Source organism: Arvicanthis niloticus, chromosome 14 (assembly GCF_011762505.2).
Source record: "Arvicanthis niloticus isolate mArvNil1 chromosome 14, mArvNil1.pat.X, whole genome shotgun sequence".
In the NCBI taxonomy this organism is placed as follows: Eukaryota; Metazoa; Chordata; class Mammalia; order Rodentia; family Muridae; genus Arvicanthis; species Arvicanthis niloticus.
In genome coordinates, this window is record NC_047671.1 from 73,111,014 (window position 1) to 73,136,084 (window position 25,071).

The following is a 25,071-nucleotide window of genomic DNA, read 5'->3' on the forward strand; positions in this document are numbered from 1 at the left end:
TGGTAAAAGAGGCAGAGAAAGTATATCATAAAAGAGAGACTGAGGAAGAAAAGAAGCAGAGAAAAGAGAGAGAGAGAGATGAGAGAGAAGAAAGGAGAGACAGAAAGCAAGAAAGGAATTTGACTAAGATCTTGGCCACAGCAGTAGGGGACAGGAGTAGAGACAGGCCTAGGCAGTCAGGAAACCTGGGCAACAGAGGGTCAGCTAGACCTGCCGGCCGAGGACCAATAGAGAAAGATCAATGCGCCTACTGCAAGGAAAAAGGCCATTGGGTCAGAGAATGTCCTAAGAAGAAAACCAGGACCCACAAAGTTTTGGCCTTTGCAGAAGAAGATGATTAGGGGTACCAGGGCTCAGATCCCCTCCCTGAGCCTAGGGTAACGCTGAGAGTGGAGGGGCAGCCAGTGGATTTTCTGGTCGACACAGGAGCCCAACATTCAGTGCTCTTGCAACCACTGGGAAAAATTAAAAACAGGAAATCATGGGTATTAGGAGCAACTGGGCAAAGACAATATCCATGGACTACTCAAAGATCTGTGGATCTGGGCATGGGCCTAGTATCCCACTCATTTCTAGTGATTCCAGACTGTCCAATGCCCCTCTTGGGGAGAGACCTGTTGACCAAGATGGGGGCCCAAATCACCTTTACCCCCACAGGACCAAAAGTAACTGCAAAAAAGAGAGATCTTATGGTAATACTTACAGTGAACCTAGATAATGAATATCGGTTGTTTGCACAGGCAGGAATTAGACACGAAGACATGCAGGAATGGCAGACTAGGTTTCCCCAAGCCTGGGCTGAGACAGGTGGAGTGGGGCTTGCTCAACAGATGCCCCCCATAGTGGTAGAATTAAAAGCTGGTGCAGGACCCATTGCAGTGAAACAATATCCCATGAGTAAGGAAGCCAGAGATGGAATCCGACCACATATTCAAAGACTCCTTAAGCAAGGAATACTAATTCCTTGTCGGTCCTCATGGAATACCCCACTGCTACCAGTCAAAAAGCCAGGTGGAGATTATCGACCGGCCCAGGATTTAAGGGAGGTCAACAAGCGAATACAGGATATACACCCACCGTACCTAACCCATACAATTTGCTGAGCTCCCTCCCCCCAGAAAGGATGTGGTACACTGTGTTGGACTTAAAGGATGCCTTTTTCTGTCTGAGACTACACCCTTCCAGCCAACCTATCTTTGCCTTTGAGTGGAGAGACCCCGAGACTGGAAAGAGTGGCCAGTTAACTTGGACACGGCTGCCCCAAGGTTTCAAGAATTCACCTACCCTGTTTGATGAAGCCCTCCATAGAGACCTGGCCCCCTTCCGACCAGCCAATCCACAGGTAACTCTTCTTCAGTACATTGATGATCTTTTGATGGCCGGAGCTACCAAAGAGGTATGTCTGGAGGGGACCCAGAGGCTGTTAACAGAACTGGCCCGATTAGGGTACCGGGCCTCTGCCAAGAAGGCTCAGCTCTGCAAACAGGAGGTGACATACCTCGGGTACAGCCTCAAGGAGGGTCAACACTGGCTGACGGAGGCCAGAAAGAAAACTGTGACTCAGATACCTGTTCCCACCAGCCCGAGACAGGTTCGGGAGTTTTTGGGAACAGCTGGATTCTGTCGGCTGTGGATCCCTGGTTTTGCCACCATAGCCGCCCCCCTCTATCCTCTGACCAGAGAACAGGCCAATTTCCAGTGGAAAATAGAACACCAAGAAGCTTTTGATGCCATAAAAAAGGCTCTCTTGTCAGCCCCGGCCTTAGCTCTCCCTGATGTGACTAAGCCTTTCACCCTCTACATTGATGAAAGAGCGGGAGTAGCCCGGGGGGTCCTTACCCAAACCTTGGGCCCCTGGAGAAGGCCGGTGGCATACCTTTCAAAAAAACTGGATCCAGTTGCCAGTGGGTGGCCAGCCTGTCTACGTATCATCGCAGCTGTGGCTTTATTGATAAAAGATGCTGACAAACTGACTTTGGGCCAAAAAGTGACTGTGATAGCTCCCCATGCCCTTGAAAGCATCGTCAGACAGCCTCCCGAGCACTGGATGACAAACGCCCGGATGACCCACTACCAGAGCTTGCTCCTTAATGATCGAGTAGTGTTCGCACCCCCTGCCATCCTCAACCCTGCCACGCTGCTCCCTGAAACATCTGATTCCTTGGTTGTACACGACTGCGCTGACATCTTAGCAGAAGAGACTGGCGTGAGGAAGGATCTCACTGACCAACCGCTGCAAAACGCCAGGACATGGTTCACGGATGGGAGCAGCTTCGTGGTAGAGGGTAAGAGAATGGCTGGAGCAGCTGTAGTAGATGGGAAATGTGGAGAAATTGTATGGGCAAGTAGCTTACCAGAGGGGACTTCGGCTCAGAAGGCTGAGTTAATAGCCTTAACCCAGGCCTTAAGACTGGCAGAAGGGAAATCAGTAAATATATATTCTGACAGCAGGTATGCCTTTGCCACAGCCCATGTGCATGGAGCAATCTATAGACAACGAGGACTGCTAACCTCAGCAGGAAAAGATATTAGGAACAAAGAGGAGATCCTCAGCCTACTAGAGGCTTTACATCTGCCCAAGAGATTAGCAATAATACACTGCCCAGGGCACCAGAAGGCCACTGATCCCATAGCAAAAGGGAACCAACTGGCTGACAGTGCTGCCAAAAGGGCTGCACAGGGACCTATGATTCTGGCCTTGACTGATTGTTATAAGAGGAACCCCCAAACCACTAACTTTACCTACTCTCAAGAAGACCTGAAAGAGATGGACAGATTGGGGTACACCTCAGAGTCACCCTATGGGGTGAGAGAGACAAGAGATGGGAAAAACATCCTGCCTAAAAAGGAAGCCCTAGAATATGTGCAACAGCTCCACAAACTTACTCATCTCGGGGTAAAACATCTCAGGAGGCTGGTAGAGTCGTCCCCCTATCATGTTCTGAATTTAACAGAAGTATTGAACTCAGTAGTGAAACAGTGTATACCTTGCCAACTGACTAATGCAGGATCTTCAAGGTTGCCATCAGGCAAAAGGCTCCGAGGAGATAGGCCTGGGGCCTACTGGGAAGTGGACTTTACAGAAATCGAACCAGCTAAATATGGAAATAAGTACCTCCTAGTTTTTGTAGATACCTTCTCAGGATGGGTGGAGGCTTTTCCCGTCAGGACTGAGACTGCCCAGGTGGTGGCTAAGAAGATCTTGGAAGAAATCTTTCCCAGATTCGGGATCCCCAAGGTAATAGGCTCTGACAATGGCCCTGCCTTCGTTGCCCAGGTACGTCAGGGACTGGCCAAGACAATGGGGTTTGATTGGAAATTACATTGTGCTTACAGACCCCAAAGCTCAGGACAGGTAGAGAGGATGAATGAACACTAAAAGAGACCTTAACTAAATTGGCTTTGGAGACGGCGGAAATGACTGGATATCTCTCCTACCCTTTGCTTTGTTCCGAGTACGGAACACTCCTGGGAGGTTTGGGCTTACTCCATTTGAACTTCTCTGTTGTAGCCCACCTCCTCTCACTGAGGCGGGGGGGAATACATGACCCTGATGCTCCCTTTTCTCAACCCCTCTATGCTAGACTCAAAGCTCTTGAGTTGGTCCGTCAGCAGGCGTGGAAGCAGCTCCAGGAGGCATACACCACCTCGGATACTTTGGTGCCTCATCAGTTCCAAGTTGGAGACGCTGTTTATGTCCGACGCCACCGGACCGGGAATCTAGAGCCTCGCTGGAAAGGACCTTATCTGGTACTGCTGACCACACCTACGGCTGTCAAAGTAGAAGGAATCCCCACCTGGATCCATGCGTCCCATGTCAAGAAAGCCCAGGCTCCAGACCCTCAGGAATGGAGGGTGGAAAGGACTGCTAATCCTTTTAAACTTAGGGTGTTGCGTACAATGGGCAGAGGGGATCCCTTATAACCCCCATGCTCCTCAGAAGCTGATTTGGCAAATCTCATCACAAACTGGTGAGATAGTGTGGTCTGTCTCCAAAACAGCCCCACCACACACCTGGTGGCCTGACATGGTATTTGACTTCTGTATATTAGTTACCGGATTAGACTCATGGGACATCCCTGAGTTTGGCCCTGATAAGTTACCAGTGTTAGCTGAGGCTACCCACTCCAAGCGAACCCGTTCCTTAGGCTGTGCCAGACCCTGGTCAAGGTGTCAGCTGAGGCTGACTCCCTTCTATGTGTGCCCCCGTGACAGACATAGTAGAGAGGAAGCTAGGCGCTGTGGAGGCTTGGAGAGCTATTATTGTAAGGAGAAGGGATGTGAGACCTCCGGAGAGGCCCCTTGGCACCCCTCTTCCTCATGGGACTTAATTACAGTATCCCAGAACCATTCCGGGCCCACCTGGTGCCCACAGAGAAGAAGGTATGTGCCATCCTCTCACGCTACTTGCAACAGAGGGCAGTGCAATCCTATAGTTATCCGCTTTACTGAGAAGGGTAAATTGTTCACTGACTGGATTTGAGGGCGCACGTGGGGAATCTGGTTTCATGTGTCTGGCACTGACCCTGGAGTTGCATTCTCCCTGCGGTTAAAGATTGAAAGTCCAGCTGACCTACCCATAGGACCCAATGAAGTATTACCCAGGCAAAATTCTCCAGTCCCAGTACCTCCACCTGTTCTGTCAACAAGCCTATCGGCCCCACCAGAACCTACTAAAACCACCCCCTCCCAGTCAGCCAGCCCAATATCATCTGTCGGCCGGACTATAAGCAGTACTGATCAGAGACTCCTCAACTTGATCCAAGGGGTCTTTACTGTCTTAAACAATTCTAACCCCAACATGACTGAGTCCTGCTGGCTGTGCCTGACCCCAAAACCCCCTTATTATGAGGGGGTAGCAGTGTCTGGGAGATTTAACAGCACCACTAGCCACGATGCCTGTACCTGAGGAACACGAAGCAAATTGACCTTGACTGAAGTTTCAGGAAGGGGAACTTGTTTAGGAACCCCCCCAGCAGCTTATCGTCACCTGTGTAGTGAGACTCTTGAGAGTCCTAAAACCACTGACAATAGATATTTATTCCCTGGGATTGACAAGTGGTGGGCATGTGGCTCAGGATTGACACCTTGTGTATCTACTTCAATTTTCAATTATACCAAAGATTATTGTGTCCTGGTACAGTTAGTGCCTAGAGTTTGGTATCACCCTCCAGATGTCTTTATAAATGAATTTGACTCCCACCCTAGACGGTTCAAACGAGAGCCAGTTTCTTTGACTTTAGCAGTGATTTTAGGGCTAGGAGTAGCAGCTGGAGTTGGCACAGGGACAGCTGCTCTCATGTAGGGGCCTCAGTATTTCCAAGAACTAAGGCCAGCCATGGATGAGGATCTTAGGGCCCTTGAACAGTCAATTTCCAAATTAGAAGAATCCTTGTCTTCCCTTTCTGAGGTAGTGTTGCAAAATAGAAGAGGTTTAGACTTGCTGTATTTAAAGGATGGAGGCCTCTGTGCCACTTTGCGTGAAGAGTGCTGCTTTTACAGGGACCATTCAGGAATAATTAGAGACTCTATGAATAAACTTAGAGAAAGGTTAGACAAAAGACAGAAAGATCGGGAAGCACAACAGGGATGGTTTGGAAATTGGTTTGACAGGTCCCCCATTGATGACAGCTCTTGTATCCTCCCTTATGGGACCTTTGCTGAGTTTACTTTTTCTCCTAACCATAGGCCCGTGTGTACTAAACAAATTAATAACTTTCATTAGAGAAAGAATTAGTGCTGTCCAGGTATTCATGCTCAGACAACAATACCAGTCTGTACGACGACAGGAGCTTGGAATCAAATCAGGTGATACTACAAATTAAAGTTCTAAGATTAGAAACTTACATAAAAGAAAAAGAATTGGGGAATGAAAGATAGAAAAATCATAAGTTGATTCCCCTGAACCCTACTCTTAAAAGCAAAGACATAAAAACCTGTAAGTCAAACACTGGGTTGCCTCAGTCCCAGGAAATTAGCTGACCATTTGAACAGATGGCCCTAACTAAACAAACCTTAAGATTCATGGTGTCAGGATGCTATGGACCCGAGATTAGCCTGGCCGCGCTTTGAACTAACAGCCCTGAGACAGTTGGTGCCAGGATGCTAAAAGTTTGAGATAAGCCTGACCCCCTTGAACTGGAGCTCATGATATATTGTGTGAAACTAGTTCGTAATAGCCAATTATAAAGTGACACACCATCCATCTTAAGAATTTGAGATCAAATGTATGGATGACCTAGTGACCTGTTCCCCTTCCTTCCCCCTTCCCTAACTCCACTCTCAGCCTTCCCCCTTCCCTAACTCCACCCCCACCTGGTTTGTAGATTCCCCCTTAAAAGTTGTAAACTTCTTTTGTTCGTGGCCCCTGCATGGGCTTGAAGGGAAGACAGCCCTGGCTAGCCAGTAAACCTCTTGCGTTTGCATCAAGTTGTGTTTCTCGTGAGTGATTTGGGGTGTGTCTGCAGTTCTCCACAGATCGTGAGTTCTTTTTCTAGTGGGCCTTACACTCTTTGTGTGGCATCTCTACAAGTTTGGGGTCCTGACACTTTCATTGGGTCTTCATTCTTTCTGGAGATGGCTGTGCACACATGGAAATGTAATATCCTGTCAATCTGTGTGTGCTGGCTTAGTTCTGAGGTTTAGTCACAGAATCTAGGAGGACAGAACCAAGTTTTTTCTTCCTCTGCAGAAGTAGCCAAAGGCACATTCACGACAAAAGAAGCTTGGAGCCCAGACTGGGCCAAGTACCACCCTGTCAGCTTCTTACTGGAATCACATAGGAACCCGAGGACACAGCTCTGCGGGCTGAGAAGGTCACATGAAGGAGAATATTTTACTGTGAGTTACAGTCTTGGGGTTAAGCGAGGCACTGGAGACTTTGAGGAGCTTGGAGTTTCCCTAGCATCCAAATTTGGGGAATCCCAATTTATAACTGAAACAGTAAAAAAAAAGAAAGGAAAAAATCCTCATCTCTTCACTAGGTCACAGTCGTCACCTCTCAGAAAAGCCCCTGAACCCTCATCTCCTACGTGAGCTTAGAGCTCAGAGCCTCATCCTTCTTTGTCTCATTCTGGGGACCTGGGAAGTTGCTGGTGTTCTGTCTTACTGTTGCATTTATTTATTATTTATGTGTAGAGGTCAGAGGTAGAGTCAGTTCTCCACTTCTGCCATGTGGGATGCAGATAGCAAACTCACGTCATCAGGCTTGGCAGCAAGTGTCTTCACACACTGAGCCACTCAAAGCCTCCGCACCCTGTCTCACTCTTCCAAACTCATCCCGTGCTGGGGCCACTAACAATCTTGTCAAACTTCCCACTTTTCAAATTGCTTCCCAATGTTAAATCCCTTGGTGGTGAGACAGAGCCTCAGGACACAACCCAAAGTCCTTCATACTTGTGACAGAGAAGAGCTTTTCAAATATTCCAGGCCACAGCATGCCACATGACCCTTCACACAAATTAAAAAAAAAAAAAGATGCACCGTCCTTAGGATGTTTTCTAGTCTGCCGTTGTGAGAGTACCATCATAAATCTACAGAACGGCCATGTTTGCCAGCGGTGATAGCGCCCTTCCACGAGGCCTGGCTGTATACTGCAGACTTGCATATTTGAATGCAACCACTCAGATCCATCTTTTATCTCCTCAGTATTCCCCTGCTCCCGAAACTTCCACCCTCTTCACAGTCCAGCCCCATGGCCTTTCTGCCATCCCCCAGGCCCCTCTCCATGCCTCTTCATTGCTTCTTTGCTTAGTTAATTGTTCTTTATGCTCCAAGACTCATCTCAAATGTCTTCCTCCCTGTTCTGGGGAAGCTAGACTTCCTACCCACCTACACTGACCTTCCCTGCCCACTTCCCTGTCTTCCTTCCTTCCTCCCAGCCACATAGCTGCAGGGTAGACCTTCTTGCTCTCTTAATTCTGGGTTCTTCCTGGATCTTAGCTCCTGCTCTTCTAACTACCCCCCCCCCCCCACGTCTCCTGTGGACTGGGAGCTCCCGGAAGTAGGAGCTGTGCAGTGTGCAGCACTTCCTCAAAGTTGAATGAATGGAGACGGTGCTCCAGAGCCGAGACTGTAATTCCCCCAGCCACATCATCCCTTCAGTTCTATTTTATCAGCAGAGCCCCGGATGGAGCTATCATTATCCATTGTCGTCTATCTCCAAGCCCTCAGTGATAGCCCCAGCCTGCCTGCCAGGTAAAAGGTCCAGTCTGGAGAGGGCCCCCCCCCAGGAAACATGCACCAGAGAGCACTGCCCAGTCCTTTTGGGGGGTTTAACACCTCTCTTAGCCCCAGCCACTGGCCTGACTTAGGACCTTGACCACAGAGAGCAGCTCTTCCTTACAAAGTAAATGGGAAATTGTAAACCTTTTCATAATCTCTTTAGGAATTCTCCCCCAGTAATAAACCGGTCTGGGCCTGTCTGCACTTCGATGAACTGCTCCATAGAGTCAGCCCAGATTGCCTCGATTTCCCTGATAAAGTAGACAGGTGGGCTTTGAATGCTTTTGGCTTTCCTCACTGTACCGTGGTCTTGGAGGACTAGAGGTATGTGCATGCAGTCCTTGAGCGTTCACTCCAAGGGAGTAATAGACCTCCCTGACCACGTCTAAAGGGATCCCTTAGACAAGTGTCTGTGACACGTCTGCTTCCTAGTGTTAGTGTTTAAGTAAACATAACTTGTTCCCCTCACCTGGAAAACTCTAATAGTATCCAGTTGTGAGATAAAGAGAAGCCTAAGAAAAGTTCAATCTGCATAGAGTGCCTGGACTAGAATCTACTCTGCAGCGTCTGCAATCACTAGTAAGTGCAGTCATTCCTTAGTCCCAACAGGGGACCCTCTCACCCCTTGTGGACTTAAAATCCCTAGATGCTCAAGTTCTTCAGCTCAGATGACACAGTATATGTAGCCTTTGAATACAGCCTATGCGTGTACTTCCTCCACACACTTTAAATGACAGCAAGACTACCTGTAATACCTAATACAAGATACTTCTATAAGGCATTAAAGGCAATGACAACAATTCTGTACACAATATAAATGCATTCTTATAACACTGGCGTGAGAAGCTGTGTGTACAATGTGTACGCATGTTGTGTGGTGGCAGTACATCTGTGCGACCCTATGTGTGGACATCAAAGGAAAACCTCAAGTGTTGGCCTTTGCCTTCCACCTTCTTTGAGCTAGAGCTTCATCTCCTCTGCTTATACCAAGCTGGTCTATGAGCTTCACGGGATTCTACTGTCCCCACCTCCTGTCTCATCAGAGGAACACTGGGATTACAGATGTATGTGCTGCTCACGTAGAGTCTGGGACCCAAACATGAAATGTTCCTGTTTGCATAGCAAGCACTTTACTCTTAAGATGCAATTTTTTTCTTTTTTTCCCCCTTTATTGGATATAATATTTACATTTCAAATTTTATCCCCTTACCACATTCCCCCCACCACCCAGGAACCCCTTATCCCATCCCCCCTCCTCCTGCTTCTATGAGGGTGTGCACCCACCCATCCCTCACCCCCCCTCCCCACCCTTAGACACCCCCCCACACTCAGTGTTCAGCCTTCATGGGACCAAAGATCTCCTCACCCACCTATGCCCAACAAGGCCATCCCCCCCTATATATACAGCTGGAGTCATGTGTCCCTCCATATGTGCTCCTAGGCTGGTGGTTTAGACCCTGGGGAGTTCTGGCTGGTTGGTATTGTTGCTCTCCTCATGGGGTCACCAACCCTTTTGGCTCCTTCAGTTTACTCTCTAACTTCTTCATTGGGAACCTTTGATCAGATTAATGGTTAGCTGTGAGTATCTGCCTCTGGGTATGTCAGACTCTGGGGGACCTCTAAGGAGACAGCCTTATCAGGCTGCTGTCAGCTTTCCCTTCCTGTCATCCGTATCAGGGTCTATTTTTGGTGACTGCACATGGAGTGAATACCCAGGTGGAATGGTCTCCATATAACCTCTCCTTCAGATTCTGTCCCACACTTTGTCTCCATATTTGCTCCCTTGGGTGTTTAGTTACTCCTTCTAAGAAAGACCTAGGCATCCACACTTGTTCTTCCTTCTTCATGAGCTTCATGTGGTCTGTTAGTTGAATCTTTGTTGTTTCAAACTTTTGGGCTAATCTCCGCTTATCAGTGAGTAAATACCATGTGTGTTCTTTTGTGATTGGGTTACCTCACTCAGGATGATATTTTCTAGTTCCATCCATTTACCTAAGAATTTCTCGAATTCATTATTTTTAATAGTTGAGTAATATTCCATTGTGTAAATGTACCACATTTTTTGTATCCATTCCTCTGTTGAAGGGCATCTGGGTTCTTTCCAGCTCCTGGCTATTATAAATAAGGCTGCTATGAACATAGTGGAGCATATGTCTTGGTTATATGTTGGGGCATTTTCTGGGTATATACCCAGGAGTGGTATAGCTGGGTTCTCAGGTAGCGCTATGTCCAATTTTCTGAGGAACTGCTAGACTGACTTCCAGAGTGGTTGTACCAGCTTGCAACTCCACTAACAATGAAGGAGTGTTCCTCTTTCTTCACATCCTCGCCAGCATCTACTAAGATGCATTTTTTAAAAATATTATTTTGATTTTCAGTAGGTCTGCAAGTGATACAATCAACTCTTTGGGTCCATGGGTATTTGTCTCAGTCTTGGTTGATGATATAGGTCTTTAGTCGAATACTTTTGTTTGGGATAGAATTGCATATTCAGAGATTCTATTGTGATCCTATGGCTCTGTAGTCTTTTATATGCCCCTGTTCTAGAAAAAAACCAAAAATTTTTAGAACATAGCCAAGCACTTTCATTTGCATATTACCTGTGGAGTCCTTCAGAACAGCAGTTGAGGACATGTGACAAACTCCAACAAGCCCCAAAACCCCAGAAGTCTTTCCTATCTGATCCCTCACAGCAAAGCTTCGTGACCATAAGACAGGAATTTCTCCCAACAGAAGCAGTAAGCAGTTCTCAACAAGAAGTGTCCACTGCATCAACACAGCTCTCCAAAATACAAACCCAGGAAATATACACTGAGCTCGTGAGTGATAGGCAGGAATGTGTGTGTGTGCATGCATGTATGTGGGGGGTGCATATATGTGTGTATGAGGGGGTATATGCATGTGTGTGTATTATGTATGAGTGTATGTGTATTTATGTGTATGTGGGGGCTATGGGTGTGTATACATGTGCATGTGTTTGTATATGTATATGTGTAGGGGTGTATGCATGTGTGTGTGTGTGTGTGTGTGTGTGTGTGTGTGTGTGTGCACACGTGCAAATGTATGCCTATCTTTAAACCAAAGGATCTTAAAGCACATGCCTGGTTGAGAACCACTATAAATGAAAATATAAAATCTTCTATAGGCCTTCAGACTTCTCAGAGAAAGGAAGAAGTCCAGCTTCCGCCAGTGCTCTGCATCTGCTGGAAGCTTATAAATTTTTACTTCTAATACACGCTGCCAATAATTAAGTCCCAAACCTGCTGTTTTTAGAATGGATTAACAGGGCAGCGGAGACGAGTCAGTAAAGCGAGTGCTGCATAGGCACGAGGGCTGAGTTTGAACCCTTGCAGCCATGTGAAATTCCAGGCACAGGAGCCAGTGCTTCTACTCCCAATGCCTGGAGATGGAGATGAGAGGACCTGGGGCTGGCTGGCCACTCTAGCCAAACTGCTGGCCTCCAGGCGCAGGAAGAGATCTTGCCTCACAGTGAGGCAAAGAGCAACTGAGGGAGACACCCTCTGTGAATCTCTAACTTCTGGGTATGCATGCGTGCACACAGGAGAGCACACATACACGCACGCATGAACACAGATTCATATAGACTTATAAACATAAAAAAATAATTAAAATGAATTAGTAAGCCAGCAACCTGCAGTGGATCACTGTGTCTGAATTCTCAAACTTAACTGTGCTAACACTTATTTTTCCACCAGGTCATGTTTCAAGGTTTCCCTGTATTTTGTAGCGGACATCTGAACTTCTCTCCAAGTTCATTTACCCATCTTTCTGAGGTCACCACAAGCCTCCTCTGAGAAAAGAAGATGTTAAATAACAAAGAGATTACTGTGACCAGCTAGCCATGGGAGACCGTAACATTCTTGTTGTGTGTTCTTGCTCTAAGCTCTATCTTAGCTAATATACAAAATGTTTAAGGAAATGCCTGCTGATTCCTGCTCTGGCCATCGTGCCACAGACCCTCCACACACCTCAAGTGTAACCAGCATCCTCCAGCCCACATGCCCAAAGCATAAAACGATGCCTTCCTCGCTAGCACACAGCTCCCTGGCTTGGTCAGAGGAGTCAGGAGTGGGTGGAACAGAAGGTGGCGCTAAGGCAGGAAGCCAGTTATAACTGACTGAGCCCCTGGTGCCACCCGGCAGTCCTGTGACATTTCCTAAGTTCACACTCCTGGATGACCTTCCTGCCGTCCTCCTCCACACCAAGCCCTCTCCACCTTCCCTATTCCCTGCTCCAACACACTTGTTTCTTATTTCACGCAAATGCGAAACAACCAGAAGACAGAATGCTTCCACAAGTGTCCGTGGTTGCCCCTGCCTGGGCCACTCCCTCTCATACTGACCTCATTTGGTTGGTAGCCTTTCCATTTCAATAAAGGGCAGCTTCTCCTTTCTGTGTGTACAGCCCAGAATTCTGGAGTCAACCCAGTGTCTTCTCTTCATCACAGTCTGTCCCCAATGTAGATATCTCCCTTCAAGGCCCGCCTGCTCTCTCTAGGGAAGACATCCAGCATCTGCCCCTCTGCTGTCAGACACCACCATTTCTGCCTGGATGACTGTGGTAGGCTCCCACTGGGTCTCCGCGCTGCCCTTCTTCCCTACAATTCGTCTCAGCAAGCACCGCAAGGACCCTTACATATAAGGTCTCTGTGCAGAACTCCTTCTCACTGCAAATGCTAATTGTTCACAGTAGCTGACCAAGGCTGCCATAAGGCCCTGACACTTCCCTTCCCGGCCACTCTTCCTTTCCCCCACGCTGTCACGCCTATGGGCTTTTTGCTTACTGGACATCCTATCCTAAGGACTCTGCTCTTCCTCTTTGCATGACTATTTCAATGTATAAACCTTGGTTTCCCCAACCTTATCCTCTGACATACTCTCCCCTAAAGTTCTCCATCTGCAGCCCAGAGCCTGAGTTACTGTATGACTGCAGACTTCCTGCCCAGATGCAGAACAGGGGCTTTGATGCTCACACACCTCAGACTGCACGCCCTTCCCACCCCTCACCTAGTATCTTGAGCACCAGGCCCGGTACCCAGGGGCAGGAAAAACACTATCCAGAAGGGGCAGGACTTGGTTAAAAGAATTGAGGTCACTGGGATGTGCCCCCAAAGAAGAAATTGGACTCCACCTCTTTCTTCCTGTTTGTTTCCTGGCTGCCCTGAGGTGAACAAGCCTTTCCCACCATGCACTGTGCCTCAACATGCCCAAAGCAACAAGGACAGAGCACAGAGCATGCACTGTCCTGTTTCTAACTTGATTTTATCTAACATCTTGGTCCAGCAGCAGAAAGCAAACTAGCGCAATGGAAACATACATAATTCTGCTTGTTTTGTGTGTTGTATGTGTGTGCTTGCATGTGTGCTTGCGTGTGTGTGTGTGTGTGTGTGTGTGTGTGTGTGTGTGTATTATTGAGTTCTGAGTCCCCACCTCTATCCCAACAGACCCCACAGGAATAGAAGCTCTAAGAATTCTGAGAATTTTTCTTTGTACACTAATAAGTTTTTAGAAACCAGATTACTGTTTTGATAATAACAGGGAAACTTGTGGAACAAATGATTATTCTGTAGGTGCTACATACACCAAATCCTCTGCTCCTACTCACTTCTCCACCCCAAAGGATACTTCCCAAACACAGCTGCCGCTCTGGATCCAGGCTACCTGTTTCTGGCTGTGGTGTTCCCCAGCCTTCTGCAGGCTGCACTGTGGAAGCAGCTTTCCCTAAGGTGCAGATAGCTAAGGTCACTGCCTCCCTGGCGTCATCTAAATGAGTCTTGTTTCATCTCCTGATATCGTCCAGGGGTGTGCAACTCAGGTACCATAATAGGCCTGGCTAATGCACCCGCGCTGCAGCTCCCTCCAAGCCCTCTCTCTTGTGCCCTGCTCCTTCCTGGGATTACTTCCCAGATAGAGAACTTGCACTCAGTTCCTGTGGGTGGGGCAGGGGGCCCAGCACGACAGAGAGGCTACTATGAGAGTTTTTTGAGCAAACTAGTAATCTATAATCCAAACTCTATCCAGTGTCCTTGAATTGGGCAGTGCCTTTTCAAAAGAAAGACTACAATCGAGAATGACCAGGAGACGTCTGCAAAAGCCCCACAGAACTCCAGAACTTCAACTGGACTTGGCAGTGTGTTCAGAAACCAGAAAGGGAGTGGGACATAATATTTCCATTGACATTAAACCAAAACGACACTACTTGCCTTTTATATTGCCAGCTACCGGATCTTCTGGGCTCAGAGTGTAGTCAGGAGAGACTGGAATTCCTACAAGACAATTTATTTTAAAACACAAAGAAAGATTAAGGAGATAGTAGCAGGAACCACTGAATCACAATGAGCAGGAACAAGGGCCCTCCCTCAGTGAAATCCAACATGTAGAGACTGATTCAGGGAATGGTCCTGGACCTCTCTATGGCCAACAGAAGCCAGGCTGTTTTGTAGATTAGCAGAGATGGTTGTTTTATGCTTACAATTGCTACGTCACTCATATCAGTTATGTCCAAAGAGTAGCTGTGCATAAACACAAATAGAATTTAGATTTTTTTTCATGTAAGTTTTACTGCTTGGTTTTTTTTTTTTAATTAAAATTGAGAGGTTTTTTTTTTTTTTTTTTTTTTTTTTTTTTTTTTCAAATTCTTCTAAGTTTTTCTCCCGGATTTTTGCTTATTCCATTAAAAAAATTGAAATGTCTTCTTATTTTTTTCCACTAAAATAGCACAGGCAATTTCTGGTTCTGCTCCAATCCCACAGTCACAGTCTGAATGGATAAGGTCCTAAAACAGTGTCATTGGCTTAAGACATTGTTTCCTGTAAATGTATTTGATTATCCAAAGTAGGACCATCTCCAGTGTAGGAGCTGCCACTTAAATCACTGTTCTAAGACATCAGGTACGTACTACAACATGGAGCCTGGAACAGGCCCCCACTTCTTCCAAGACAGAATGTATCACACTTCTGAGATAGACTATATATACATACCTATCATATATATATATATATATATGTATATGTATATGTATATGTATATGTATATGTATATGTATATGTATATGTATATATGTATATATATATACATGCCTCATGAAGATATTAAAATGTCACTCAGATCATTACAGTGGGGGTGGGGGAGGAAGTGAAGGCCCTGACAGCTTGCCCTCTGGTATACCAGAAAAGGGAAAATAATCCTTGTTCCCCAACCCCTTGAAGGACTACATGCTAGGTCTATTAAGTCATGTTCATGGGTTACTATCAAGATGAATTTCCTAGCATTTGAAACCATTGATCTATTAAAATGGCAATGTCTATGGTACAACACCGAGCTAAACACAATTCTAAAATATGTCTTCCAGTATATGGAAATGCTTTCATGTATAAATAACCTACCCAGTCATGTCTCTAGCCCCTCATACCCTCCAGCCCCCACATTGTCCACATACAAAGGCTGCCTGTGGGGCAGAAAGGAAGACTCTTCCACACTGGATACTTACTCACGCACAATGGGAAACTGTAGTACCCATCTGCACACATCTCACAATGGTCTCCGGAGAAATTCGGCTTACAATGACAGCGGCCTGACCCCTGCTCACAGTCATCTGCACGTTCAGGGTCACAGCTGCAAGCTAAGAGGAAACAGAAGCACCCAAGATGCAGTCCTCCACTGTACCTTATAGCAGGCTTGCCCCTACACTTCTAACAGCCCACTGGCTCAGGCCATCTCTCATGCATGGTAAGCACTCAGTTATAGTTAAATGCTACGAACACTATTAAATCTCTGTGGCCTTATTAATATACTGTTTTGATTCTAACTATGAAAAAGTTGGAATTATTGGAGATCACAGAAACATGTCAAACTGAAGAAAACTGAAGAAGCAATGTTTATTGCAGATTTAATAGTGACCAACCCCATGAATTAAGTGCTTGCCTAGATACATTTGATAGTGTTGCACCTACATTTATGAAATAATATTTATTATTATTATTATCATTTACATATAATAGTTCCAGGACTCAGAGAAAGTGTGGAGTTGCCTGAGTTGAGACAACTGGGCAGAAGCAGAGCCAACGGCAGGAAGGCAAGGGAACAAACTGTCAGCTGGTCCCGAGCCTATGACACCCTCAGGGCAGTACACAAACTCATGAAATTGACGTGGGACTTACGGGTGCATCCGTGCTGAGCGTCCACTGGAACTCCATAGGGCCGGAAGTAACCCTTCGCACACTTTTCACAATTGACACCCACAGTGTTGTGCTATTAGAGGGGAAAACAAACTTAGAAGAGTCCCAGAGAAGTCCAAAGCTCTTCATTCTGTGATAATCACCATAGCTCCAGGCCAGTCCCTATAGCTTTGCTCAGAGGAACCAACGACTGGATAACCACCACTCCCGGTATAGCTCAAGAATGAGATGGTACATGCAAATTTATATTTTTCTCCAATTTTGGAAGGAAGGCATATGGAGATCTCTGTCTCTAGTCATTCTGGTTTTATCTGTATTTTTTGTCATGAAGCCAATCTCAGGATATTTCTATTGTGTGAGTGGACAGTGTGGGCACGAGGTGCAGGTGCAGGCGCAGAACTCAGTTCAGAGTCAGGTGGGTTTTTTTTTTTTAAGTCCATGGTTAATTATCCCTTATAATTCCCACAAAATCAGTTACCCAGCACACATCATCAGTTTCCAAGAAACACAAGCCATGGGTCAAGCTCAGTTCTGTCTCCCTCTAACGTGGGAAAACCTACGGGAGTGCTGCAAACAGAAGGGCAAGCTAAGGCAAGTCAACAAGAACAAATCCAATGTGGTCACCACGGAACCTGCACAGAAACACAGGGAGAACAAAGACCTAGTCTGTGTCCTTTCCCTGTACTTTATAACCTCAGACCCTGGGTGTTTACCACTCTTGTCCTGTGGGCTAACCTGTATCCACTTTAGCAGTGAAGTCAAAACCATGCTGGCCACCTCTCCAGCTTAACGTTCACATCAAGAGCCTTGTGAACAAGTAAGCAGCAGCTGGAGCCCACCCCGTCTTCCATCGGTTGCTCATTACCTTCCACTCCACTGCTTGCTACCATGACTTACTGCAAGGACCTCCAGCTAACCTTGGCTTGCAATCCAATAGAGTAGGTCATGAGAAGTGTTCTTTGAGGTGGGCAGCCTTGGCTCTCCAACACAGTTCACGCTTAGCAGTGAAACACCAAGAGAAAGCAACACACTACGGATAGAATAACGATGGTTTTCTAGGACCTCCACAGTCTGAGGGCAACTCACACTATTGCATTTATGAACGACAGGGTCCTGGTTGGACCGACTACAGGCAGGTCAAGACACAAGAGTCAAGGTGGCTTCTCAGGTTTACAGTGGAGGTCTGTAGGAATCAGCCCTGCTGGGAGGATCGGGGGTTGAAGCTGTGCTTGCACAAGGCTGAACATCAGAGGAGACCCTCAGACTCCAGGTGAGTGGGCGCAGTGGCAGTTCTGCAGCAGAAGGCCATCTCCTGCAGCCAATGCTTTGGCTCAACTCAGAGAAAGGGGGTGTGTGCAGTGCATGGTACACAGGGCTTAGAGGACAGCCTTCCGGAGTGGGGTCTTCCCTTCTACTGTGGATTCCAGGGATTGAACTCAGGTCCTCAAGCTTGAATTACAAATGCCTTTATTCGTTAAGCCATCTTACCGGGCAGCAACTGCCCTTTTCACATGGGTTTTACAGCCCACAACCAGGTCTTCTTGCCCACACACCAAACACTACAGCTGTGCCATCTCCTCAGGCCCAGGGAGGCAGTCCATGGAGTGCCCACCTAGAAGCCAGGCTCTGCTCTGATTGTCTGAGGTCTCTACTCCTCCACAGAGAGCTCTTCTAGCGTGTTTTGGCCTTTAGGCCAACACTGTCTCTTGCACCCACTTCCCTGACTGTACCCTATGATCCTCCATGTCTGTGAGCCTCAAGCACACGGAGAAGGTTCATTGCTGTAAGGAAATGAGTTTTCTTTACAGGAGTTTCACATGACCTAGACTTTGGTGCCTTTCTGGAATGATCTGCCCCTCTCCTAGCTCACTTCCCCTCAAGCTACCCTGGAATCTTGTCTCTCCTCAATGGATGCCCAGCTCATTCCCTTACCTCCTTGAGGCCTCTAATCAAATGCCACATCTCAGGAAACTGGCCACCTTACTTTAACTATCTCACAACCTAACCCAATAATTAAAATAGGAAACCCAAGAAATAAAACAACACCAATGGCGACCATATCTGTTTCTGATAACTGCTTCCTCTTCAGGATAAGAATCTGAATTCAGGCTTAAATACAATGGTCAGTATAATAGAGTTGAGAAGTGACTGGCATAAAGGTTCATCTTTTATGAGTGGATTAAGGCCAATAGAAGGGAGACTTTGCAGAAGTCTGGCCACTTTAGCCTTCTGCCTTCCATGTAAAGACAGAGCCTCACCAGACAACTCAACTTGCTAGCATCTAAGTCTTAGACTTCATGATATCAGAACTGTGTGAAAGTAAATTTCTTCCTTCTGAGCTACCCAGTTTTGGGTATTTTGTTATAGTGGTACAAACTGATGGATACTATGTGAAGGTCTCTAGGGACAGCCTCCTGTGTGCTCTGAGATGACGGCAGATAATTCATCATATTCCACTTGTGAGCACTCAACAGAAATGGGGGAAGCATCTCGATCACTGCATTTTGGGAAGACAGGATTTGCTGTAAGGTGTGTGTTCTTTACCAACAAACCCAAAACTGACCACTAACTGACCACTAACTGACCACTAACTGACTAGCCTCATACTCCCTCTCTTCTTCCTTTACTGGTGAAGACCCCAACATTCTTGTGTACATGGCATAAGAGACACAGATAATTTTGCCCCAAGAGAAGAAGCAACTGTCCCAACACAAGTTTTAAAATGTCTGTCTTTTCTCTCATAAGTGGCATGACATTTAAGATCAAATTGTAACATTCCCATGAGCTAGCTTAGGTTGTGTTAGTTTCTGCCAGATTAATCTCTGTGCCAGTCTGTACCCAACTACAGATTTACAACAGTTTTTATACCTCAGAAGATGGGTCTCCCCACATTTAGTCATTCCTAATTATCTAGTCCACCAATAAACTTAGAATCTGATTCCATCTTCACTAAAGTTCTAAAACTGCACTGAAGTCACAGGCTGGCTTCCGGAAATTACAATGTGTATCAAATTAACTCTGAAAACAGGTTGTTGTATAAATTTCAATAAAGGGTTAGGATTTGACTCCAGCCCCACAACTGACTCCTTCTTCTGCCTCTTGGGGTTGGCTGCATGTCACTCCCACACTGAGGGGTCCGTGCCCTGCCGGCTGTGTTTTCTTTTTTCTTTCATTCTCAAGTCCTTTGGAATTGCTGGTCTTTTCAAACAACAGTCCTTTCTCATTTCATTTTATAGTGAATTCTGGAACGAGGGTGCATTTTGCCTTTTAAAGATCTTTTCTATGTGTTGTAGGATTGGGGTGGAACAGAACCTTATGTTCTGATTCTGGATCCCATCTCTTTGTTTTAAAAGGTGTACATGTGCCAGAGAGACGGTTCCAGAATAGAGCAACACTATCTACCTCACCATGTATGTGAACAACTAGAGAGCAAGCTTAAGACTTAGAAAGCCCCATCCTCAGAGCCAAGGTTAACAGAGATAGAATACCTTTATGCAGTACCCCAATAATCTGGGTAAGTGGCAGTCTTTGTTCTCAGTGATACACTATCAGTATCAGTGTCACCCCAAGGAACAGGTCTCGGGCAAGAATAGACCAACACTATCTACCTTGCCATGTATGTGAAGCCTTTCCTTCCTTTTTTCCACTCAGTATTTGTTATGGAAACTTCTGGTTTCCTGGTGAATGCCATACAAGCCCCACCTATAGATTACTGCTTCAGGTGCCAATCACCTTCCACTTCCAAATATATTTGATTAACTGGAATTTAATATATGCTTAAGATTTTTGTTCTTTAGTTACATAGTATATTTGATATGTACAAAGCTCTTAATAATACATTCACTAAGTTCAGACAAATACACACAAATAAGAAACTCAATTTCTGGGGGGATACTCAAGGGACTCTACCCTCTCAGAGGAGAAGGGGAGGGGTATGGGGGATGAAGTCTATGAGGGGGGAGACCCTGGAGGGTGGACAGAAATTGGGATGTAATAGATAAATAAATAAATAGAAATTCAGGTTCTTATCTCAGTATAGAACAACACAGAGTCAGCCCTCCCACCACCACCTCCTAAGAGCCAATCACACTGCTGATTTTTCTCTATTAACTCATTCCAGAATTCTGTGCCAATGGCTGCCATGTGCCACCAGCCTTTTGTAGAATCTGATTTCCATTGTCACATGCTTGTAAGACTCTCAGTGCTGTGACAGCATCAATCCAAGGTCCTCTTTGCTCCTTAGTGCTTGGTTACTCAAACAAGCAAGGTCTTGTTCCTTGATCCTACTATTGATGACCAAGGCTCTTTCCACTCTGGGCTCTTTCCACGTTATCTGCTCTAAATGATTTGAAGACAAGCATTTCTATTTCTTGTAGATAAATTGAGAGTAGGGCTTCCCACAGTGTAGGGAGAAGCCCGTTTCATTGCATTTTACAAACTTGTTGGGTCTTTGCAGTGGCCGTGGTATAACCAAGTTGTTTTGCTATGGACAGTGTTTCATGTCCTAAGCTTTTTAACAACTGCCCTCTGGGTGGAGCTGCACCTCTGTGGTTTTGTCATTTCCTCCTGACTGAAGCAGCACAGCCTTGGCCAGCATCTTATTGGTCCTTCACATACTTACACTTGTAGGAGGCTGTTTCCGTGTTGCTCGCTATTGGATTACCTGTCTTTATTCATTGTGCTTGCTGGCCATCTGATAGACTCACCATTTGTGAATATTCTCTCCCTGTCTGAAGCTTGCCCACTTGTTTTCCTTGGTGTCTTTGGTGAGCACAAGTTTTTAATTTCAGTGAGTTCTGATCTCATCTTTCCTGATTACAGCCATCCATGAGCTGACAATCATTCCCACACCTTCTGAATCTCAGAGGGGTTCTGTATTTTTATCTAAGCCATTTATAGCACTAGCTTAACTTAGCTCCATGTTCAAAAACAAATCAATTTTATATATCTGAGTAGGGGGTAAGGCTTAAGTTCTCCACACAAAGTCTAGTTGTCTTAGGATCATTTGTGAAAGGTTTTACACTCATCCCATCACGTAAGTGTGGGACTGATTTGCCCACACGAATCCATCTGAATGGGCTGTAAGGCTGACGCCCAGGTTGATGTCTACTTTAAGAAGTGACTCACCTGGCAGTTGATGCAGACCCCTCCACCTGTGTAGACACCTTTGCTGTTCAAGCTCGCCTGCTGGTCCTCCACATCTGGGTCGTAGTAACAATCCACAGCATGTCCATGGCAGTTGCAGGCTAGAACAGAGCACTCTTGGTCAAATTGCCATGCAACATTTAGTGAACTCCCAGACAGGATCTCTGCTCATGGCCTACAATAAAGTCTATTCTGAAACACTGGAGACACAGTGTGGAAAATTACAGGGATTTTTTTTATAGCTCCTTCTGTTTGATAGTTAATAAAAAGTTTCTATTAAAAGATATATAATTATAACAATGATACTCCAATGCCAATCAGCCATGTATACAGACTACTGCCACTGCTGGTGTTACCACAAACTGTTGTCCAGCTCTTTATTTGTTATGAAATATATTTATGTGAATTGTTGTATTTAATCTACTCTCTAAGGTAGGTGCCACTGTCCCCATACCACAGATAGGAAAACTGAGGTGGAGATAGGTTACAAGATGATTCATAGCTACAAGCTCATAAACAAGAGAGACAGAAGTCAGGCCTGTCTTTGATTCCAAATTCTGCACTCTCGGCCAATGGTCTAAACTTTTAATTTCAGGACTATATATAATGGTGAAAAAAATAGGAATTACTAATTCCTTATTGTTACTTATCTGTAATTAGATAAATAATTTGGTTGACCATACATCCTATGAAGATAGGCTTGCATGTGTTTTGTTTGTGATGGAACTTGGTCCAAGGCACACAGTGGCCCTCAACCGACCCTCACTGTAGTGACTTGAATTCCTCCCAATGATACTAAATGCCACCAAGAGTGACAGCAAAGAATTCACAGTGACTGAGGAAGAATGTTAAAAGTATCTAAAAATCATCCATCAAAAAGATCAGGACATAAAATTAACTGTGACTAGTCAAAGCGTACCTAACACAGCCAGTAAGCTATGTGATTAAAATGTTCGTAACAGCTCATAATAGTGACATGGCCTGAACATGTATGTTTCTCAGAAGTTGACACGACAGAACTCAGTTATGCACGTGAAGATGTAAGAGGGGCTTCCTTCCTAAGTTGCTTTAGTTGGTGTTTGTATCACAGTGACACAGGCGGTAACTAACGCACACGTCCTGGTGCCTGCTTGTCGAATCCACCACTCCCTAACGTTCTACTCACTGGTTAAAACTTCCTACCTCTGCTGTTAAAAGCAGCTCTTGTTTTCCCTCGTTCTGTCTGGTCTCTCGCCCCTTCCACGTGATCTAATCCATGACAGTGTCCTACTATGAGTCAGCGTCCTACCATGTGTCAAGCTTAACCATCACTCTCCTCTTTTCTCATCTCAAGACAGCTGCAGTCCATCGGCTACCACACCCTAAGAAACGGCAAAGGTGGCAGCATTGCAGTAAGATTCCTGGGTCTGTGGCTCAGAGGTAGAGCACTTGCCTAGGATACGGGACGACCACTGCGTTAAAACACTCAGCCTACCCAAATATGAAAGTATCTTGCGTGTTATTAATAATTCTTTTCCTTCTTATAAGTGAATTCGGGATACTTTCCCCTTAAGCCTGATATTTTCCTTGTGCCAGTTCCCTCTCATCAGTGATTACATTTTCCACAGCTAAGCTGCCTGCAGTCTACAGATATGAAGTAGAAAGTCACAGAAATAAAGTTTGTGTTTCAAACTGAGTGGCCCTGTCGGCAGCGCGGCAAAGGTGCAGCCTATCTTTCGAAACGCTTTGCGCCCAGTCATCTGGATCCTGTTGGTGCTGAGATCAGCTTGCAGAGTCAATGCAGATGCTTCCTAGGTTCTTGTTAACCCCCGGTTTACCTAATAGAGGCTCCCAAGTACAAACATGGCGGTGCTGGTCAGTTATTACAATCTGCTGTCATCATGGTACTATTTATTATTAGTTGCTGTTCATCTTTTACTGTGCCCAATCTATAAATGTAACATTCTCAAAACCATTGCATGTAGGAAAGCATATAGCAAACCCCGGGGTCTCTACTGTCCCTGATGTCAGCATCCACTGAACCATTCAGTAGGGTAAAGGGGGGATACCTTATAACAAACAGAACTGAGTCTCTAAAGCTGACACAGTCCTGTTCTCTTTGTGACCCCAGGGCACACTTGCCACCAGCCCTTAGGTAGAGAGGAGAGAGCTCCTCTCCTCTGAACACCAGCACCCACCTTCACACTCATTGTGCCGCTCCGGAGCAGCGGGCTGCCAGCGCCTCTGATTGTAGCCTGCACAGCATCGATTACATGTGTCCCCACAGGTATGATGCTGGCATTCACATCGGAACCTGAGCAGAAGGGCAAAGCATATTTCGGTAATTGAAGAGTAGAGGTGGTAGATGTGGTATGGTAGTGTAGTGATGTGGTATGGCGGCAGCGGTGCTAGTGTTTGGTAGTGGTATTTGGTGGAGGTGTTGATGGTGGCATAACATCAAACTCAGAGCAATCCTCCTGCCTTAGCATCCTGAGTTTGAAAAGCAGCTTGGCTTAGATGTTTTGTTTTGCTGGAGATGAGTTCTCATTGATCCCAGACTTACCTTGATCTGACTCTGTAGCTGAGGAAGACCTTGAACTCCTGTACTCCTGCTTCTACCTCCCAAGCCCTGGGATTCCAGGTGTGCGCTACATGCCTGTTTTATGGGGTCCTGGGTTTATGTGGTACCAGAAATCAAACCCAGAAGTTTATGCTTGCTATGTGCATACTCTACCAGCTGAGCTACATCCCCAGCGTCAGTATAAAGTTTTTATTTGGATCCTGCTAGTCTAGCACGCACAAGGTTGTAAGTTCACTCCCCAGCACCAAAATCAAAACCGAAACATCTGTGATTTATGACACATACACAATTGTTGAGTTATCTGGAGCACAGTCTCTGAGCAAATACCAGAACAAAGCAATTTGTATACATTCTGCCAGACCCTCCCCCATCATCTCCATTGCCCAGAAGGTGAAACTAAGATGCACATAGAGTAACATACTTGCCAAAGGTCAAGTGGAGATAACAGAGAGCCAACCTTTGACCCCGAAGCACCAGTTCTTTCTCCTCTACCACATTATGTTACAAACTGAACAACCCTGAGGGGGGGTGGGGGCCTTCACACCTATGATCACCCCATCAGGGAGGCTGAAGGATATACAGGATCCAGGCTAGCCTGGGCTACCAATAAACAACATTTAAAATGAATAAAAAATAAAATAAGTAAGCAAGCAGGTACTAAGTTTCCTGGGGTGCACTGAATGTCACTTCTTCATCTGGAGTGATCCTGGGAAAAGGAACTTGTAAGGTTTTGAACTCAGTCTATCCTCCAGCACCGAGATGACAGAGAGACAACTGTAAAGCTCTTTGAACACTAGGCTTCCACAGGCTACCCCGGCTCTATTGCAGGGCACACAGCTGAGATCACTTGTCAAGGAAAAGGTGTTAAAAATTACAACCTCATATCTATCTCAGTCCTTGGCACTGAAATGGAATGCCATGCTTGAGTGACCACTCATCTGTGTTT

The 25,071-nt window shown here is 45.9% G+C and overlaps 1 protein-coding gene across 1 annotated transcript in view; it reads right to left on the reverse strand.

Annotated features, from left to right (window-relative positions):
• The window catches only part of Lama3 (laminin subunit alpha 3), a 237,054-nt gene that overhangs the window by 157,357 nt on the left and 54,626 nt on the right, over positions 1–25,071 (reverse strand). The window contains exons 9-13 of the mRNA XM_034518463.2: positions 23,743–23,858; positions 21,548–21,666; positions 16,403–16,493; positions 15,733–15,864; positions 14,447–14,509 (exon numbers count right to left, since the gene is read on the reverse strand). Coding sequence (XP_034374354.1) covers positions 14,447–14,509; positions 15,733–15,864; positions 16,403–16,493; positions 21,548–21,666; positions 23,743–23,858 — 521 coding nt within the window. The remainder of the gene's footprint in view (positions 1–14,446; positions 14,510–15,732; positions 15,865–16,402; positions 16,494–21,547; positions 21,667–23,742; positions 23,859–25,071) is intronic.